Source organism: Lissotriton vulgaris, chromosome 5 (assembly GCF_964263255.1).
Source record: "Lissotriton vulgaris chromosome 5, aLisVul1.2, whole genome shotgun sequence".
Classification (NCBI taxonomy): Eukaryota; Metazoa; Chordata; class Amphibia; order Caudata; family Salamandridae; genus Lissotriton; species Lissotriton vulgaris.
In genome coordinates, this window is record NC_141693.1 from 1,604,507,516 (window position 1) to 1,604,529,658 (window position 22,143).

At 45.1% G+C, this 22,143-nt stretch overlaps 1 protein-coding gene across 1 annotated transcript in view; it reads left to right on the forward strand.

Annotated features, from left to right (window-relative positions):
* The window catches only part of EMC9 (ER membrane protein complex subunit 9), a 53,540-nt gene that overhangs the window by 15,069 nt on the left and 16,328 nt on the right, over nt 1-22,143 (forward strand). Inside the window, exons 2-5 of the mRNA XM_086923751.1 lie at nt 3,938-4,144; nt 5,409-5,485; nt 8,216-8,285; nt 11,923-12,017. Of these exons, the coding sequence (XP_086779877.1) occupies nt 3,941-4,144; nt 5,409-5,485; nt 8,216-8,285; nt 11,923-12,017 (446 nt within the window). The 5' untranslated portion in view covers nt 3,938-3,940. The remainder of the gene's footprint in view (nt 1-3,937; nt 4,145-5,408; nt 5,486-8,215; nt 8,286-11,922; nt 12,018-22,143) is intronic.

Sequence of the window (22,143 nt, forward strand, 5' to 3'; positions counted from 1 at the left end):
TGCGGGACGGAATAAGGGACACGTAAACCGATCCGAGGCAGTGAAGGTTGTATTTTCCCTAATGCACGCCTTCTTTGGGAAGCCAGGTTTAGAAGTTAACAGTCCAACCAAAGCTCGTGTGTCCTCCGTTAGAGGGACTCTTTTCCGCCTGCTCTTAGGTCGTCCTCTCTTCCTGCTGTCGTCTGTAGGGGAATAGCTTCAGCTCAGTCTCAGGAAAAGAAGGAAAGTGTTGGATAACAGCGTGTCTCTTTACGGGGAAAGGGTGTGAGGGATGCACTTGTGAATCATTTCTATGATATGAGTGAGGGTGCACAGGACTACTGGAGTGGAGTGAGTGCAAGGGGAAGGGCACATACGGGTTAAATGTAACAGGGGAGGTGGGATACGTTAAAAACCTGGAACCCCCTTATGTCGGCTTAGAAGAGATGTGGAGTGTTGGAAGGCCCTCCCCCTGTCATTGCTTGGCAGGGCGGTGTTGTTCAAGATGATGGCCTTGCCCCGGTTTCTGTATATTCTTCAAAATACTATTGACCCAGTGCCTATCGCTTATTTTAGGGAGATTGAGACGCTTCAGCGTCGACTCCTTTTGGATGGCAGGGTGCGTGTTTCTTTTGTCAAGCTTACTCTTCTGTGGTGTGACGGAGGCATTGGTCTTCCAGACCTGAAGAAATATTATTGGGCCGCTCATCTTGCGGCTGTAAATCATGTAGTCTATGGTCTTCCAGGAGACCCAGGATATGCCATGGACTGTGGACAAACCCCGGGTGGAGATATAGGTAGAGCCATGTACACAAAGCCGGGCAGGTTTCCGTTATCAGGCCCGATGGCACATGCAGTGCACGTCTGGCATGCTGCTACAAAAGGTCTGGGATGGGATGGGAAACTGACAATGGCCACCCCCCTCTTTGGCTCGGAAAGGCTAGGCAGTCTATGGAGGACTAAAGGGTTTGACAAGTGGGATCTTATTGGCATTAGTCGGATTAAGGATGTGTGGAGTGGGGGCGGAGTGCAAACTTTGGTGTCCCTCCAGAAGCAATATCATCTGCATGACAATGAACACTTTCGGTATTGCCAGATTAGACACATCCTTATTGCCCACATACCTCCTGGCATCGTGCCACCGGAGGCCTCCCCCCTTGAAGACCGGGTGCTAGATGGTCATCTCCCAGAAAAAAATGTTTCTTTGATCTATAAGAAACTGATTAATAATATGGTGGATCCACTGGGGAGTAGCCAAGCAGTGTGGGGAGAAGATGGACTGGAGTTAGATGACGAGGATTAGGTGGAGGCAGTCTCCTCTCCCAAAGTAGTAGCGGTACAAATGAGGCTTAGGCTGGTGCAACTTTTTGCATAGGTCTTACATTACAGGGCCTAGACTGGTGCGGATGGGGAAAGCGCCAAATGGACTGTAGAAGGGGTTGTGGGGAATTGGGCACCTTCATACATATCCTATAGCACTGCGATGAGATACAGGATTATTGGAAGGAAATACATGATGTTATTAAAGATGTCCTGGGGATGGAGGTACGCCCGGAGGCCTGTAGATGTATATTGAATGTATGGGAACCCACGGACCTGAATGGATACCAGAAACACTGGGTGACGTTGGCGTGTATGGTGGCGAAGCGTAACATAGCTCAGTTATGGGGAGCCAACCAGTCGCCCCACTGTACTAAATGGGCCCAAGACCTAGACTGGTGTATGTTTAGGGAGAGGGCTGTGTATGTGGCCAGGGGTTGTCCGAAGAAGTGGGGGAAGATCTGGGGAGCCTGGAATAGTCATCGTGGCGATATATGCACTCCACCAACGAGACCTATCACAGCCGAAGTGCTGGATTCCCCTTGATTCCCAAAATTCTTTATATTGTATTCATGATTTTGTACGATTGATGGTTCTACCCCTGTTAAATGTCATATGCCATTCACCTGATGCTTGTTTGATATTGTTTGTGTTTTCATTTAATAAAAAGATTCATAAAAAATGTAACTGGGGACCCTGGCCTATTTCGTGGGCTCTCCCTCCTCCCGACCCAGCCCGCGAGGTGCTCCCGTACCTGGGTGAGCCACGCTCCGCGTGGCTGGGCGAATCGCAGTGCCGTTGGCCTCCTGGCTGTCCCGGGGCGTACGAAATCCTGACAGCACGGTTCCACTCCTCTCTCCTAACGTGTTCTCTCTCCTCGTTCCTGGCGTCTTCTCCGACTTCCGCTTTCTCCTCTCCGGTGTATCCACACACCATCGGTGGGGAACTCCAACCTCTTATAGGTCTAGGCAGGACGACGTCACTGAGCGAGGGAGTACCTCCCCCTCAGGGTATTCCCAGTTGAAGGGGCCGCAGTATCCGTCTGCTTGGTGTGTCTCTGTAATATAGGACGATGAGGTCCATTTCTCCGGCTGGAAGGAAACAAGAGGGGGAGATAGGGGTGTCGCTGCCACCAGTCCACCATAGTCCCCTCTTCATCCCGTTCCGACACCCCCCTCGTCACAGGCTGCAACCACTGCATTAGCTTGCAGAGCCCCTGTCTTGGACATCTGTCAGGCTTCAACGTGGGTGTCTCCGTACACGTTTATTAAGCACTATTGTCTGGGCCATCAGGTCTGGCATGAGGAGCATTTTGCCCGCTTGTCCATCACGACTTTTTGATCTAAACTCTCAGCAGACCCATCTTAGGGGAGTATTGCTTGGGTGTCTGTTCTTGGGTAAGAAATCTGTGGCTAAAAGTGTCTATCAAATGAACAAGATACTTACCTTCGGGAGCTCCTTTCCTGGTAGAGATTCTATTAAGCTGCAGATTCCTTACTGACCCCACACCCCTGATATTAACTAGAACTTCCATGAGGTATAGCTAATGAATAAAATGTATATAAAAACCAATATTGGTGTGTGCCTAAGGCTAGAGTACAGTGTTCAAAGTTCTTCGCATAATAACCTGTGAGTCTTTGACAGTAATAGATCGTAATACAGAAAATGCACTTGTTTGGTTTACTTTTCTCATTATTAGATGATGTCAGTGACTGATTATTCTCTTGGGCTAAATAACCTAGCCGTGTTGTGCCCTCTACCCAAGTAGGGCAGTTAAGGGTCCTAACAGTTGTCTCTTAGTGTTAGACTTCCTAAGCATAACAGTTCGCATCCTAAAGTAATCTGCTGGACAGTTTCACATTATCAAAAAATATGTTCACACCCCATATACTGTCAGCCTGTGTACAGAGAGACGCGATTAAGCACAGTTAGCAAAAACATGTGTTCAGATTTTGGCATAGTTCTGATTTTCCACAACAATGACTTCTGTGTACTGTCTCCACAGTTTTTCCTGTGACTTGCAAAATAAATGCTGCAGGTATTGAGCTGCTCCAACAATCCCCAGCCATATCAGTTAGCATGCACATTATTTTACAAAACGTAGGATGTAATCACAAAAAGTGATAGATATTTTGAGAAGACTAAAGAAGGTATCACTAGAAACGCTAACACAGTTGTATTGCAAAGAAACATGATGGAATCATTAAACTGATGAGGGTTGTATTACAAGAACCTAATATGATACCACAAAATGTGAGAATCAAAATGTGTTCTAAAGACTAAAGCTTCAGTCACAGAAATGATAATACAGATATACTTCAAAAACTAACATGCTCACAAAGTGACACAATGTAACTAGCATTACATCTTTTGCTAAAAAAAATGTATAACTTATTTCACACGTGCTTTAGAGAGATTTCACAGAAATGAATAAAATATCTATAGAGTACCTTGGGACTAAAATCAAAGGCCATATTTCACAACGGTGTAGAGTGGCCGCAGACTCTTGTATATGTTTGTTGTAAGTCGTGTGTGGTGTTGCCATAGAAATGTTTGTATATGGCCTGTAGATTGATTGTGCCAGCTTACACTGTACAGCTAGTGTCTCTTTGATTTATTTCTCTTCTTTTTTTTCCAGGAAATGGGTGAGCTGGAAATCTCTTCGCAGGCCTATGTTAAGATGTGCCTCCATGCTGCCCGGTATCCTCATGCAGCAGTAAATGGGGTGCTGCTGGCCCGCCGGCCTCAAGGTGGACGGGCAGAATGCCTTTGTGTGACGGACTCTGTACCTCTCTTCCACAACCACCTCTCACTGTCCCTGGGGCTGGAAGTTGCTCTGAACCAGGTGTGCTAGGTGGGACTGTTCTAGTATAATTGATCTATGGTAGGAGACACTGGGGGTCTCTCTCGCCCTCTCCCCCCTCTTCCCCTCTCTCTCCCACCTGCTCTCTCCCGCCCCGCCACCCAAAGATCCATCACTGTTTGCTTTCCTCAAACCCTTTTCATCAATGTCCGTCACCCTTATGGACCGAGTGCTATGGTTGTGGTCACTTTATTCAACCTCTTTTGATTGTCCCTGTCGAGTCTGATTGCTTATCATTCATCACCCTGCTCAATGCCCTCTCATTGACCACTATTAATCAACACAACTGTATCATGCTGTATAACTGACAAACTTCTCAATTTCCTCTAATCGCACTCTCACTTTCTTTCTGCTATTCCCTTACTCATCGCCTTTCACTGTCCTTTTGCTTAAAAACATAGTTCCCCATGTTAGCTGCCACTGTGTTCGAGCTGCAAATGGTCACTCAGCACTGTTAACCCTCTACCCTGCTTAGTCTGATTTGCTATAGACACTTGCACTGTTTTACCAAATTGCCTTCACAGTCCGTGTGGTCATGCACCCTGCTCAACCCGACTTACTTTATCTGATCCTAGTCAATCTGGCTTATTTCATCGTTATCACTGTGCTAAATTACATTTGACATTGCTCTGTTAACAATACCTTGAAATGTTGTTTACACATCCCCCAGGTCCAATTTCCTTTGTAACCTTCATACATTCCTACTTTGCTCTACTCCTCCTAGCCTTCCTATTTGTCCACTACGACTTTGCCCATTCCTTACATGCTTCTTGTACTCTGACTCTGTTCATTTCTCACTGCACTCTCATCCTGTGAATGACTTGTATACACCTTTGGAATCTTATGCTGTGCACCACTTACAAATCCTCGTATTGCTGTCTACTCTGTATAGCCACTGTCTAATACTTTGCCGTATTATTTGAATACCCTTCTGCACTCCGTACACTTTCAAATTCCCACTTAATCTTTTCCATATACTCTATCCATAATTCTTGCCTCACAGACCTACCGCATATGCATCACTCACATAACACTCTGGACTAACTGGCCACACAAATCCCCATCTTTATCCCTTCTACTGATGGTCTGTTCTTCCTAATCACAATCTATCTATTCCAAATGCAGTCTCTGAACATTTTCTCACTTGCCCTTGTACCACCATTGTGCTTATACCCCTTGCATAACTTCTGCCCTCACACGTTTCTGCCCTCTCATCTGCTAACACAGGTTCTTTGTTCCATGGCAGATTGATCTGTGGAGTTTGAAGCAGGACCTCATCCTTGCTGGCTACTATCAAGCCAATGCTGCCTTGGATGATAAAAAGTAAGATCTTCTCCACTTCCATACTTGGTGTAATGTATGTGTTGGACTTGGCCCTTTTTGCAGGTTCACCCCTAAACTTTTTGCATTTCTCCCAGCCTTTCTCTGTGTAGTGTTAGAGGTTTTAGGCTGTTGGGGACTTTAGCCCTGTGGTCCAGTGTAAAGTGTTTGTGCTCTCTGTTACATTTAGTGTGAGTGAGAGTGGCTTGCCCTCCCATAGGAATGCATTTGGGATTTCCTGCTCAGTGTGTGTCAGTGGTAATTCCTATTTTGAGATTAGCAGTAAGGTCAAGTCTAGTATGTATGAAATTGTGAGGATAAATGCTTCACAATGGTGTGCGCAGATTTATTATGACTATGTGAGGAATTCCACTTTTAGAAGTTGGCCTTATGTGTCCGCCTGCCTGATGTGAATTGCTTGTCTGGTTTTGGAGGGACAGGTCAGGCGGAGCCAGGCGTGGGTTGAATAGAGAGATCTGCAGTTGGAGTATGGGGAGGAGTGAGCCCTTGATCTGAGCAGGGTTGTGCCTGGCAAGGTGAATTATGGCTCCACCTCCCACTGTGCGTCGGATGGCAGACCCCCTCTTCCTGAAAGGCAGGATGCAGCCTTGTAAACAAAGTGCTCCAGGACCACACCAAACTGGTTCTGGCTGGGTTCAGTGACTTGTGACTTTTGAGAACAAAGTCTTTTGGTGGTATAAGTAAAGGGGCTGTGACCCCATGACATTGTTCAGTTCCATGGTGCTCTTCTATGATGATGTGCTGTTCTGATCCTGCTGGGGCATGCTGCTGCCGGGGCCCAGGAGGAACTGCCATGAGGGCTTGCCTCACTGGGCCCTGCATTGCCCACTTGATTGCTGAGGACTTTTGCTTTTGGAGCTATGGCTCCCTGTGAGCGCTATATTTTATGTATTTTCTGGATGCCCAGACGAACCTCTGTCCGTGTAACTAGAGGGAAAGGACTTTGAAACTTTCATACATCTGGCTGAAGCAACTACCCAAGGGCCTGATTTGAGCTTGCCTCCTGCTGAAGTCTAAGGGCCATTAGACTTCACCCATCAGCCGTCTGGATTCCTATTTGAGGGGAATTCCCCTCGCAGATGAGGCCTCTGTTGAGAATTCCAGAGCCTCTGGTTCTACTGTGGGGAACACAGGGTGAAAGTCATCGTATCGCTATTGTGGGCTGCCGCAGCTGAGGAGCTGTTGCCGCTGAGACCACGCTTTTGTTTGTGTTACCACAGTCATCATTATCGCTATTGTGGACCCTGCAGCTGAGGAGCTGGTCCGCCGAGTGCCCATATTTGTCGTCCTACGAGAATCATCGCTATCGCTATTGTGGGCCGCTACAGCGGAGGAGCTGGTCCACTGAGTGCCCGTATTTCCCATCCTACGAGAATCATTGCTACCGCTATTGTGGGCCACTGCAGCTGAGGAGCTGTGCCGCTGAGTGCCCGCATTTGCCGTACTACGAAAATCATCGCTATCGCTGTTGTGGGCCGCTGCAGCTGAGGAGCTGTGCCGCTGAGTGCCCGCCTTTAAGCCCGTACTTTCACAGCTGTGCAGCACTTAGTGCCAGCTGCAACGTTTAGGTCTGTGCAATTACGCACATGGATTCTGCTGCATTGGCAGTCGCCCTGACACTTTGGACATAGGGCATTTTGAGCCCCTATGAGAAGGCCAGTTGGCTGGGGGGACTGTTAGGTTTGTAGGGTGCCAGGCCCTAACGTGATGGATGTGATGCTAGGAAATATGATTTATGTAGTATGATTTACGCACCCTGGTTTATGCCTCTAAAAGTGGTTTATGATTATGAGGTTTTGCATACTGTATTTATGTTTGAGCTATCCTCTACTGTGGTTTATGCTTGTGAGATTATTTCCTACAGTGAGTTATGCTTAGGAGGTTATGGTCTAATATGTTTAGGCTTAGGAGGTTGGCGCAGGATATATTTCACGCCTAATGTGATACTGTGCATAATATGACTTATGTTACAGGAGGATGCTGAGTCCAGTGTTTGCCATTAATTACTGGTTGTGTTCTATGCTTATTACATGTTCTCCATTTACTATCTTTACTAAGTGATGGTTCTGACAGTGGTCCAAGTGGCCCTGTCATGTGTATATAATCCCCTGTAAATATTGCCCAGTGCCACCTGGCACAGTGTATATTGTTTGATTACTGTTCCAATGTGTGTTATGATAATAGGCTATTTTTGTTCTAACCTTGTGTGGAGTTCCTTTTGTGCAGTGCCTAGTATGTGGGTTTGCACAGATGCTTTACACATGGCCTCCAGGATAAGCCTGACTGCTCGTGCCAAGCTACCAAGGAGATGAGCATGGGTTATCTTTGGCATGAAACTCACTTGCCCTGACTAGAGTGGTGGTCTCTGCCTGGCTTTGGCGCAAGCCTTAGCCATCCAGAGATCCCATTTCTAACAGAGTTCCTTTGTGCTAGCATGTAAGGTGTCTCTTTAAAAGAGAATACCTGCATATATTTTATCCATCCATGGCACATGGGATGCCTGTAGGCGAGCTACCTCTTCCGTCGGTGGTGTCATGGTGATTTCCATTTGTTATTCAGTGTTGGTCCACAGTATATCTCTTTCTTATCCAGCGTAACTCGTATCCTGTCTGTTTCATCAGCACTGGGCGGGATAATATGTATGACGTGTCATATATCATGTTGCTCTGCATGCAGTGTGAGTACGTTAACAGCCTTTACATGTTTACACAGTGCCAGCAATGTTGCTCTTCGGACAGCAGGCCGCCTTTCAGAGTACTTCAGTGATGCCGTTCTGATAATGGTAAGAGGTCACCTCAGCTACATAGTTCACATGCTACTTTTGAGTATTTAGAAAAGCCACCTCAAAGGGTTTTTGATTACATTTCCTAGATAACAAAGTTTCTGAAATTTAATGAATTTGTCTCTCCATTCCTTGCCCTGAAGAAGTCCCGCCTCGGGACGAAACGCGTCGGCTGTTCGTTTCCTTCTGTTGAAAAATAAAGAATCAAACTAACAAGACTTCTGGACTTTATTACCTGTGCCGTAACATTATATTGTTAATTTTTGCACAATTCTAATTTATGGTGCACCTGTGCTTTTTTCATTACATGTTAAAGTTCTGTTTAGGACTGGCATTGTGAGGGCGGGTGTCTTATCGGTGTGCACGTAGTCTCCCTTTTCAAGTATCAAGAAAAGGATAAAATTTACTATCGAGGTTATTTCAGATCGGGTACATTTTTTATGAAGGTTCCGCCATCTGCCTTGTTTTAAAGTTTCTGAAATTGACTTGCAAATAAAGATCAAATAAAAGAAAAGCGGAACTCTCAGTGACAACCCAAAGACAGCTGTTTCTCAAACATGTCACTGGGAAAAAGCCAAACCCACAAATTTCACATATTACTCTATATTCATGCCCTTAAGAATGATGATAAAAGTGTTCATGTTCCACAAGTTAACCATTAAATGGATATAAGAATAAAAGTAAACTAGGAAACCAACCTGAAAGGGACCAATGCAGACTTTGATTTTATCACTTTGGAGATTTCCAACAAATTCAGAGAAAGGAAGTATAAAACTGACTGTCCCAGTAAATTATGGTAGGAAAAAGATAGACCTACCCAAGATTCTATACTCCGCTTAATAAGCAAGAACTGGACGAATGTAATCTGAAAAGGATGTAAGGAGCAAAAATATTTGAAATGGGAAGGCTGAGGAAGTTTAACTCGTTATCAGTCAAAACGTTCCAGTGCTTATGATGTAAATTGCCAAGAAGGAAATAGTCACAAGAACATCCACCATGCAAACCCAATGAAGTAACTGAAACCACTGTGAAATATTTGTAACATTATATAGGTAAGTCAATCTTCGGTTTACGAAGATTAAAGCAGTTTCTCTTAATAAGAGAAAGCAGCCAAAAAAGAAGCAGACGTTAGAGTAATCCTGCTGCTTTCCTATCTGCAAGACAGAAGAAGCTCATCCCTTGGCCTTGCAGTGTGAAACTCTCAGAATCACTTATATTAGTAAGTCCATAGCCCCCAAGAGCAAAGATGCAGCAGACCTTGAAGAAGAGTCAAGTTAGCTGCGGCTGCTGCTTACCTATGGCACCAAAAAATGTGGTCCAAAGATGATCAGACGATGGTCTGAAAGATGGAAGGTCAGTAATCCACTGTTAAGTTTACATAAGTAAATTGGCATCCAAGCTTGCCTGCGAATGCCAGCCTCCGTCTTTACACCCCATTTTGTTTTGTTCACATTTACCGACTAAACTGAAAAACAACCAGTCTGAAACTTATCTGCTGTTTTTCAGAGGCAGTCAAAGCGATAATTTAGGGGAAGGAGATTTTTAAAGGCTTGTGGTGCCTTCACGATTAGCCCTGCCTTATGCCAGAAGAGCCTCTGCATGAACATTGCGGAAATTTTAAGTGACAGACCCCTCTTCTTCATTTGGGAATGGTCATGCTATTTTGGAGTGAACTGAAGGACAGGAGTTGACCAAGAGACCGAACTTAATGTCAACATCCGTATTCACAACAGGGCCTCAAAGAAAGTCCCTCCTTCTAAGTATTTTACTCCTCACGTTTTTTTTCTTAACCTTGGTGGGCAAACTCTTACATTTGAAGGAGCAACAGGTCTCAATCAAACTTTCATTCTTAACAAGAGGAGAATCCGGAGCTGCTAATCACCGCCACGCCAGATTGTCAGGTCTCACACAAAAATTGTAATGATTTATTCATGTTTTAAGCCCAGATTCCTTGTTAAACCTGACTACGGTGGACAAAGCCGAAAAGGGGCTGAGGTATAGGTCTATTGGAATAATCGATTTCCTATAAAGATACAGAATGAAGAGTCTGATGTAAGAGTAAAGTATCTGTTGCAAGTAAAGATTGATCGAGTGAGTATTCCAGGCCACCTTTTGTGGACCTAGAGTTCTAGAGAACAACACAAAATAGGTATCCCTTGACTTTTCATGTTCTGAAGGACAGTTTGAGTTTAAGGGTCCACTGTGCTGTGGAATAATTCTAATGGGCTGACTGCGAAGAATACTTAATCATACAGATGATGGTGTGGGTGACTAGTCTAACCTGCCCGGTCACATACTAGTTAGATGGGTGAGCTCTCTGGGCTTTAAGAACACTGATCAATAGCCTTGTTCCAAGACAGTAAACATGTGCTGGGACCAATACTCTTTCTTAATGGATTCCATGACCCTTAAGAGAGATCTGTTCACCGTTAAGGGAGGGGGAACCTCCATTGTCTCCCCCCCCCAAGAGTTGTATCTTTAATAATTTAACATACTAGTTCATTTTTTAGAATTGGAATGTGTAAACTCTAGTTTGAGTGTTGACCACATGTATCCGTCATTCGGCTTTCAAGTTTTTGAAGAGTATTTTAGGGGTCACTGGATATGACTTAAAGGATGAGTGCCCTTGAGAAACTAAACTAAGTACTTTCTACAGCTTTTTGACTGGGGGTGGGGGGATGTTTTGTAATGCATCACATTGCAACTTTGCTCAGAACCTATAGGACCTTACAGCCACTTGGAGTGAACCTTTGAGGGCTCAGGTCTGGCCCGGTAGTCTAGACGAACACTTGAAACTTAGCCTGAGCATGAGGGCTGACCTGTTGAGACCTACCTTTGATGTAAATATTGAAGGACCCTTTAGGCACATTTCGATTCTGTCATGGGTAAAGGATAGCGGAAGAGGGAAAAAAGGAACCCCCAGCCCACCCTCCTGACATAAGCTTCAGGATTACCATGGATGGGCTGGGAAATATACTGCATTTTGTTAGGAGTTCATGACCACTTCTCAGAAATTTCTATATAAGAATGTACTTAAAAAAAATTGGGGGTGGGGGGGGGGGGTGCGAGTGTAGTATTCCTATTGATATAAAATAATTACAGTGTAAAATTCTATTAAAGTATTATCACTCACTCCAGTCTGACCTGTGGTACAGTTCTGGATAATGGGAGACTGAATGTACCAATACGGAGGTCTATAATATGCACTCAAGAGTCTATCCAGTGAAACACTAACCAGGGTTTCCAAGTACAGCCACCACCTGATAGAGGCTCAAGAACAGTAACTTCAGAGCTGGAACAGCCCTGGAAACATAACTAAGGGTAGTAGTTCCAACTTGTTGAGCCCCTGATATACTTGGTGGGCTAGAATCAGTGTCTGTATGGTGTGATACCAGGATGGCATTGGAGGATACATTGGGCTCACTTAGAACATCCTTTAGGATAGTAATGCATCAGAAATCCCAGCTGCCACTATATATGGGAACTCTAATGACTGAAAGCTGGCCACGACCAGAGCTGGAACGGTGAACAGGGTATTTAGGTTCTGTCTAAATACTTAGTTGCAGTAGATTAGGCATCTTTTGCGTTGTACTGTTGGCTAGAGTTTCTGACCTACAGCACTATCTTTGTTTCACAGCTGGATAACCGCCACTTGTCTCCTGACCCTTTGCTGCCTCCACTGATTATCCTGCAGCACAAGGAAAAACGTTGGCTCCCGAAAGACAAGAACCTGTGAGTGGGATTAAGGGAGGCATGATACATGCATGATAATGGTTTCATGGAGTGCAATTTGTGCATATCCAGGGGGAGAGGTGTGTATTCATTTGCTATACAACACCTAATGGTCTTGTTTATGTTTAGTTGGTGATTTTCATCTCTGACCACTTAGTCTTGGCAGCGCCCCCTCCTTGTACCATTCCCCTGAACCTGTGTATTTAGCAGTGGGAAATAGTTCCAGCCCACTCTGCTTGTCCAGTGTGTTTTCCTTACACTGGGTGGAACACACCAACCCTCCGTTTCCTGTGGGTTTTTTTTCAGCTCCCTTGGCAACAAATAGAAAAACCAAGCTTCACTCTGAGGCCTGTACACACCACACCTAGACTGGCAAGAATTGGCCTGACTGTGGGGCATAAGTTTGCAAAGCCCGCCCATCAACAAGGATAGGATGCTTGTCCAGTATTGGAGAAATAAAGAAACATTTGTGGTGGGCTGTATCATCCCGCCTCGCCCACCCAAGGGTTGTACGTACTGGTTTATCTTTGTTTTCTTGGCTCAAAGGGACCTGCACATCCATACAGGAGTAGATATATTGGACTAGTGACAGATTCTGCTGGATTGCTACCCTGCCTCCAGGCTAGAGCTGTGCCTGGAAACCAGTGTTGTTGCACTTATCTAATGGGAGCACCCTATCTACCTCCTGTACACTTAGTATAGACCTTGGTGCTGTTAATGTGTCCGCATGGCAAATATTATTTAATTGAATCATTTTGGAAAATATGAAGTTAGTAAGCCTTTTATGAGTGTGACCATATGTGCATAGTTCAGCTCTGTGACTTGTGCATACTTGCATTTAGTTCAGATACTTCAGTGCCTCCACTTCGCCTCCTGAATACCCATGAACGGGAATTGTTGATTCCCTTTTTAGTTCTCAGGTCCGACCATCATTTGCTAAAATTCCATATGCAGGTAACTTTGACCTGGTAAGAATTCCAGAAAGAACCTAGGTCAAACAGGTCTTGGAATAAAATAAACCTATATTCCTTTTTCTCACACTTTACCCCCCTCCCTCATCAGAATTGGACCACCCTAATGAGGCAGCCAAGTCTTTCGAGGAAGCAACCTGCCAGGCCCTTGACAGAATCACCCCCAGAAAAAAAGTCACACACATGCATAAACTCTCCCCCTGGTTCATCTCAGACCTAAAAGCAGCCAAATTAGCGGCCAGGAAGGCTGAACACAAGTGGAGACACTCAAAAAGTGCCTTAGATAGACAGGACTACAAAACATTACACAGGCGCTATACTGACCACATTGCTACAGCTAAAAAGATCTACTTAGGGAATAGAATTAATGAAACATCAAACTCTGATAAAGAACTGTATAAGATACTCAAAGAATTCACCAACCCCCCCTCTTGTCAGCCAACACAGATCGCCTCGCAAGAGTGGGCTGATTTCATATCCTCTTTCTTTGTAGATAAAATCAATAGCATCCATAGTCTTTTCCCCCACATAGCCAGCAAACCACAAAATCAGAGACCTGCCCACAACCACATCCCGCCTCTCACTCTTCTCAATGAATTCCTCAAATGCACTGATGAAGACGTTGTATCCATGCTTAAGAGGGTGATATCAGGCTCCCCTACCAACCCAGTCTCATCCCAGGTTCTGGCTAAAATCGGACCAGCCCTCCTTTCCTGCTTAACCAAACTCCTCAATCTTTCATTATCGCATTCTAATGTGCCTTCAAGATGGAAAGAGGCCATGGTCAGACCTATTCTAAAGCCCACCTTAGACCCTAGTATACAAAGGAAGGGATCCCAGTGTAGTAAATTCACAAAGGGGTAAAAGCATAATACAATTTATAATGAAATTTCAAAGAAACAAAAGAAAAACATTTCAACCAATGTTATTTAATCACATTGGAGGGTGTGGTTGTTCACAGGTATGACTTTGCAAAAAGTTATCTTATATATAATTTCATATTCGGTGGCCCAGGGGAAGGAAAGGGGAGGTGCAAGGAAATTAGTGGTGGGTAAGGTTTTTTGGGGTAGTGACAATAAATCACAGACGGTATTGGTATATGAAATGCGCATATACCCCACATGTATTACTCTAAATACTAAAAACAGAGTGCCATTTATCACATATAAAGTCAGTTAATCAATCACTGTTGAGCGGATGATGGCAGATTTTCTGAAGTCGACGTTTCGACCCCTTGTCTTGTAGGGGTTTAAGCCCTTACTGTCGGGGTCTTCATCAGGACTGGTGAGGTGTGGAGGGGGGTGGCACCTAAAAGGAAAGGACGGTGTTTAAAAACCAAACTAGATAGAGGGGATTAAGAAAGTCCCAGAGAGCTGGGCAGGATTAATAGATCATTACCATTAGTGCGGCGATGGGGAGGGAGGGCCCACTCTCACAGATCCACTGTTGGGAGTAGGGGGAGGCTTCAGAGCTCTTCCGGTATTCTATTCAGTAGAAAGGATAATTCACCTAATGAATAAAGGTGACTGAATTAAGTAGGGGCAGATTGGTAAGAATGGGAAAAAAACACATAAGGTGCCCTAATGCACTTACTGTTTGTGCGATTGAAAAATGCAACCGAGGTTGTGGTATGTCGGTCCTCTGATTCGGACCTTCCAAACTTCAAATGAATGGAGATGCCGGAAAGAATCCGGGGTATGTCCAGAATTTAAGGGTCAATTACATACTGGTTCTCCTACTCCCTTGCAGCTTAAATTCTGGACATACCTCGGATTCTTTCCGGCATCTCCATTCATTTGAAGTTTGGAAGGTCCAAATCAGAGGACCGACATACCACAACCTCGGTTGCATTTTTCAGTCGCACAAACAGTAAGTGCATTAGGGCACCTTATGTGTGTTTTTCCCATTCTTACCAATCTGCCCCTACTTAATTCAGTCACCTTTATTCATTAGGTGACGTCTCCTTTCTACTGAATAGAATACCGGAAGAACTCTGAAGCCTCCCCCTACTCCCAACAGTGGATCTGTGAGAGTGGGCCCTCCCTCCCCATCGCCGCACTAATGGTAATGATCTATTAATCCTGCCGAGCTCTCTGGGACTTTCTTAATCCCCTCTATCTAGTTTTTTTTTTTTTTTTGAAAAACCTTTATTGCAACATTCAGAAAGTACAAGTATGGGCCTACAACCGCAGGGGCCGGCCGCTAGTCCTAATTAGAACCCATCATATTGTGGCACAACACAGCTCATCAGCCGACAACCCGAAGGTCCGGCAGCGATTCAGGATTAAACTTGTATTGGAGCGCATGAATAGGTCACAGGATATAATAAAGGTTTTATTTTATATTATCTAAATAAACGGATAAGGTGCTATACAATCAAACAAAAGGATACGGGGGACAGGCCAAGAAACAGGATATGCATCTAGAAACAGCCATATGTGGAACTCTGGTGCCAATGCTTATGGATCGAAGTAAACCACAATACAATATAAAGTTTCGTAAGCGCCGGTTCTCAAGGCCTGCCCACCCGGAAGTCCGATTAACGTAAGTAGCATGAGCACGAAATTCCAGAACACAGTGTAATCAGAATGAAGCACAGACTATACTGACCCGAAAGGAAAGAAAGGGGAGGGAGAAAAAGGCCATAGAAAAAAAAAGGCAAAATAAAAAAAAAAAAACTCCAACCCCCCACCCTGCACCCCTGCCGATGGCTATAGCCTAACCCCACTAGCAGCGTGCCTGTCGCCCTAAGTAACTAAAACCCTAAAAGAAGGGAAAAGAAGAAGAGTGGAGGAGGGCCTATTTGTACGTGCTCCCAGCCCCTTAGTCCCCCCCGCCAGAAACAGACACCCCCTATCGCAAAAAGACGGATGTAGAGCGACCCTTATAAAAGAAATTAGGGGGCACCGTGATACACCGCCCAGCCTCTTAAATCAAACAATTGCAGATCGAACATCCATAATGCCATTCCAAACCGTCCAGAGTTGATTGATCTTAACCTTGACCCTTTCGAACCAGTACACAAACCCTCCCCAGCGAGACCCAAAAGCACACAAACGAGTCATAGAGGAGAGGGAAGTCATCGAGAGTCAATCCGTTACCACTTGAAGCAAGTAAGTCCACGAGAACTTCAGGCGCAGGAAGTCTCCCTTTCCCAACTGGACAGTCCGGTTGTTTCTTGCCCCGGGGTCGTAACGTCTCCAAAAAGGGAGGAGACGATCACAAGATGAGAGAAGAGTCTACAACACAAATCTCCGGGGGGGATAACGCCAGTCAATACCTCCAAAGTCAATAATGGTGGAAGGTGTGGTATCACACTCATGACCTCTGGGACACCATCTTCCAGGGCATCATCCGATGGTTCCAATACTCGCTCCCCCACGGGGTCCTCGCAGTGAGTCAAAATGGCCGTGGCTTGAATGGCTGCAGATTGCTGTTCCAACAGTGGGGCAGGGTCCGGTACAACAAGCAGCATCCCAGATAGGCTTGCATCCATTTTAGTTAATAAAACACCAACTTGTGAGTGAAACGCCCAAAGTTCTGCCAATATTGACCTCAGCGATGGCTCAGACACATTTCGATCCATAGTCTCACGCCAGAAACCAATCACAATCACCTCCCCGGGTGAATTCGGTATCTCCGGGGGGGGGCAAACAGGATCACGAGAGGGCAAGCGTGGAAGGTGACCCGTCGTTCTCTACAGCCGCGTTCACCCGGCTGAACGCCGCAGGCCGGGGCCCGACCCGCCGAACCCCGGCGGGAGCCCACACCGGGTCCGCGGGACGGGAACCCACACCCACTGTCAGTAGCAAGCAAGGTCACCTCTCCATCAATGCTGAGCAAAGAAAACAATCGCTGTCAAATTTGGGCGCAAAAGAGGCCTCCACTACGATTGACCGGACCCTGCCTGGGTCTCTCAGCTGTTGTTGTTGCACTGCAGCCTGGCCTTGCAGATACTCGAGGCCCTGGCTTCACCGCTGGAGTAGGCCACAATCTTCAACTCGGTGTAACTTTGTGACACCAGCCGATAAAAATTCCCAGATTTCACCATCGGAGTGAGGAACAGTTCATGCACGCAGAGGCTCGGCGTAAAATCAGGATATTGTACAGGATCTTGCGGCGGAATACGGAGGTCGGCGGAGCCGGGAGCCTAAGCAGCCATCTTGTTTGCCGTCGTAGCTCCTCCTCCTCTAGTTTGGTATTTAAACACCGTCCTTTCCTTTTAGGTGCCCACCCCCCTCCACACCTCACCAGTCCTGATGAAGACCCCAACAGTAAGGGCTTAAACTCCTACAAGACAAGGGATCGAAACGTCGACTTCAGAAAATCTGCCATCATCCGCTCAACAGTGATTGATTAACTGTGACTTTATATGTGATAAATGGCACTCTGTTTTTAGTATTTAGAGTAATACATGTGTGGTATATACGCATTTCATATACCAATAGTGTCTGTGATTTATTGTCCCTACCCCAAAAAACCTTACCCACCACTAATTTCCTTGCACCTCCCCTTTTCTTCCCCTGGGCCACCGAATATGAAATTATATATAACATAACTTTTTGCAAAGTCATACCTGTGAACAACCACGCCCTCCAATGTGATTAAATAACATTGGTTGAAATGTTTTTCTTTTGTTTCTTTGAAATGTCAGTATAAATTGTATTATGCTTTTACCCTTTTGTGAATTTACTACACTGGGATCCCTTCCTTTATATACTAATTACAACCCAGTGATTCCGGGTTTTAACCTTTTTTGTAACCACCTTAGACCCTAAGCAGCCCAATAACTACCGACCAATCTTTCTTCTTCCTCTCTTCGGGGAACGTCTTAGAGCCTCAGTGATCAACAAACAATTAACCATACACTTAGCAATAACCTGCTAGACTCCTCCCAATCTGGGTTTCAGGCTTTCCACAGCACCGAAACTGCCTTATTGGAGATAGTCGATAACCTCAGACTCTCCCTCGATGCCATACAATGTGCCATCTTGGTGATTCTTGACCTGTCGCCGGCCTTCGGCATCATCTCCCACTGCATTCAATTAGAGCGCCTAGGTGTCGAGGGCACCGCCCTGAACTGGCTCAGGAGTTATCTGACCGATCGCACTTCCAAGGTTCAAATAGGTGCTTTCACCTCCAGCAGCCAACCCATTGACAAGGGGGTTCCCCAAGGATCCATCCGGAGTCCCACACTCTTTAATCTGTATGTATCACCTTTAACCAATGTTATTAAAGCTCATGGCTTCGATACAGTGTCATACGCTGACAACACCCAGATGTTAATCACTCTTGGACCAGATCCTACTGACACCAAACACAGATTCAGGCAGTGTATGTTGGACATTCACAACTGGATGATAAATAATCATCTTCAACTCAACGCAAGCAAAACCAAAAATTATCCTTTTCGGTAATGCACAAACGTTATGGACAAATGACTGGTGGCCTCCCACTCTAGGCATATGCTCTTCACTTAAGGCGGTAGCCCGCAATCTAGGAGTGCTGATTGACAGTAAACTTTCTATGTCGGACAGCGTCTGCCACGTGGCCCACATCTGTTATGGACTAATGCGTAGCCTCCGAATACTGAGAACGACCACAAGAAGTTCCACAAATCTCTAAACACCTGGCTATTCTGAGCCCATCTTCCCTACATTCTATCCCCCTCTCTTCATCTTCTCTGGATTTTGAGTTCAGGCCAGTGCTATGAGACCTTAGGGTGATATATGCACCTAACAAGAACCAATCCATAACAGAACATATTCAGCTGATTCCAACTCTTATTTACATATGTGTACTTATTCCGAGCTGGGTGATATTTAACGCACCCGGTAATTGCCAGGTACGTTACATAACCCCACCCTTTGTAATATTTCAGCAGATATGAACTGCCGAAATAAAACAGTGTTTGCCATGACAGGACAGGATTTTTGTCTAACGAGAATAAAAATCAGCATCATGTTCTTTAAAAACTCGGAATAGGTGCCATTTATCACATCTAATAAATTCTGAACCCCCGGATTAGGATTTTATCAGGTGCAATAAATATCCCCAACTCCTCTGACCAACTGTTAATCAGGGCAGTGGTCCGCTTCCTCAAGGGCTTCAATCGCTTGACATTGTTTGTGAACCTCATTGGCCCTTCAATCCCTTCTTTAGAAACTTAATGTGGAAGGGATGCTTTTTCTCCCAGAGGGCTTAAATTCAGTCCGTAGTCACATCTTTGTGTCCTGTGATATTTCTCGGATTCTAATTTGTTATTGGGTACTCTCGAGTCCCTCAACAGTTTGGCTCCGCAGAGGCTCTTTCTCTACCCTTGTGTGGCTTTCCATATGTAATTCAGGAATGCAGTGTCATTTTAACATTTCTACAACTTCACATCTCCTGCACCTTCCAACACTTTATTTATTGTTAGCCTGGTGTAGGTTTTTTATTTGGTCATTCTATTTCCATTAAGTCTCAGATTACTACTTTTTAATGAGGACTCATTAACTTCTTCTGAAATCATTTACTTAGTAGCTCCAGGCCCCATGCAGAGTCCATCCTAGGTTTCCTAACAGTTTCCACAGCAACTGGTCGGAGCTTACTTCAAAGGTACCGTTTCTGTTTGAAAGCGTATAAGGTAATTGGTGTCTGTTAATTCTCTAGGTTTCCGTATCATATACGACCTCTAGCAGCAGGTCTCTGTAGGACGGCCTGGACTAATCCTCGACTAAGCTGCACCTCACTGCTAAGTGAGCGAGTCTTTCTGACACCCAAAGGCTCACGTCCAACTAAACCAAACAATAAGAAAGGGCATGGGAGAAAAGATTTAGCTTCCTCTTAAGAGTTGGACTTGAGTTTGTCAGGAGTACTGATCTGATCCCCAGGAGGACCTATAAATGGTCAATCCGCCTGAACAGTCAGGGATGGAGGGTGGCCTCGGGAAGAAGGAGATGAGGAAGGGGAATGGAGGAGGAACACTGCAGAACAGGAGGTTTCCCCAGCTATCCACCATAGTGGTCCAGTCGTTGGTCTCCTTCGTCCGGCCTCCTGGTCCAAGCTTGCTGCATCTTTTCCAAAACATACGACCTCCATTGGAAAGCATGGGCCGCTCGGTGCTGATTTGCAACCTGCACCCGGCTGCCCCTGTGCCACTGTAGCTTTGAGCCCGCCCTCCCCCGTGCTCACTTCAGCCCCCGGGGCATTTGCCCTAAAACTGTGGATACCTACCTGCAACCCGTGCCTCTTCGAGGTGCCCTCCGGCTCCATTGGATAACACTGGGCCCAGTGACCTCTGTACCCGCGTCCCCAGTGCCACTGGTGGTGCAGTACCAACCTGGTCTTGAACCTTGCCCTGTGTTATCCTAAACCTTCAAAGCCTGGGGAAGTAAATAGAGTACTTACCTGCAAACTGTTTAACATTGTTTTCCTCCATAGGATTGCATATTCGGTTCTATCTATTGCATTGAACTGTCTAGCGCCAGATCGTCAAAAGCATGCAACTGTTTTTGATTGTCATCTACAGAAAGCATTCTTAATACTGTGAAGCATACAACTGCATTCTTGAGAAGTATTGCTACTTTCACAAACTGTAAAACTTACCTGCACTAAGTGATTCTTGGTTCTAGTAATAAAATAACAAAGTAACCACTTTTTGTTCAAGCAATTGGTCTGTATTCAGTCTTTGAGCGTGTGACATCATTTCTTGCCTGTGTTTACAATAAATGCTTAACAGTACCCTCTGATGAGCCGTGCTCAGCACAACTACCACTAAATTGAGATTAAGGTATTACCTACTTTAACCTCTGCCATACCTTGAGTGCACACTATATCTCTTTTTGGTAGGAAATATACAGAGCCAGCTTCCTACAGGGAGTAATTGTTAAATAGTTTTAATCTGCGCTACACAGATTTAAACCCAAGAGCCAGAAAATGATCCAGAGTCCCTATATATTTGTTCCTCTGAGAGTTCAGCTCTTCAAAGTAATAGAGACTGAGTGCTTTTAAGGTAGCCAATTAAACCTAAAACAAGCCCCACTGGATTACATTAACCATAGGGTGAGTGGTAATAGAAGTCTAGCACCTAGGGCTGTTGAGCTACAGTAAGGTTTGGTGTGGTAACTAGGCCCCAGAAGGCAGGAACACATTCGGTCTTACCTGTTTTATTTCACATTCCTGTTAATAAATCCTTTTCACTTTCCTGATGTACAGCACTGACTGTACAGTAAGTGTCTTTTACTGTAATATTATATGTAAGTTATTAGTAACACCCCAATAAGCCTTTAATAAGCTTTGACTGCTCACCTTCCCTATCATAGGGAAGTGAAATGTTTAATGGAGTGTCTCGGATTCCCACTTTTAAACAATATAACCCCAAAAAAATACTAACCAATAATCAATAACTGCCCCTAGACCTCAAGAAAGTGGCTCGCAGAGTGAGTGGGCTCTTTTACACTCCAAAGATCTTTGTTTAATATGGGGCCTTTGCACTGAACTTGCACAGTCCTTCTGAGGTTTTCCTAGTTGCAGTTTCCCTTCCTCGATCAATGTGATGGTTTCCAGAGGGATATTTGTCGTGTACCTTTTTTTGTTGTTGCTTGAGTGAAGAGCCGATCTTTGGTCTCTTCTGAAGCAATTTTAACCATTATGAAGGTTATTGCTAGTGGGGTGGGCGAGTGGTCGCTCCTCCCTTCATATCGGCTAGGCCATCCCAGAGGCTCTCAGTTGCTCACTGAAGTGAGTAGGTGTAAATAAGGGCTTTACTTCAAAGCGCATACCAGAGTGTGGTCATCCATGGCCAGGCAGGTATCAACTACTTGGACTCGGAATTCCACACTCCATGAGTAAACATGTAATCAAGAACTCTGTCATTATAACTATGCTTTAAAGGTATTATTGACGGACTCCCTGTTGCCTGTTAAGTTTTTTGCCTCTTCTGGCAGTGATGTGAGGAGGTGGGATGAATGGTGGAGGGTGCAGGCCATTGCTGTCATTTTTTAATACCTTGGGTTTCCAGATGTGGTGGTGAACTTTTCTTTTTTTGGGGCAGCTTTGCACCTCACACATGAAGTGTTTGTACATATACTCAAGTGTCTTTAAACTCTCCATTCCCAAGGGATAAACATATATTGGGACGAGCTTTTACTAAAATTTGCCAAACTAGGATTGAG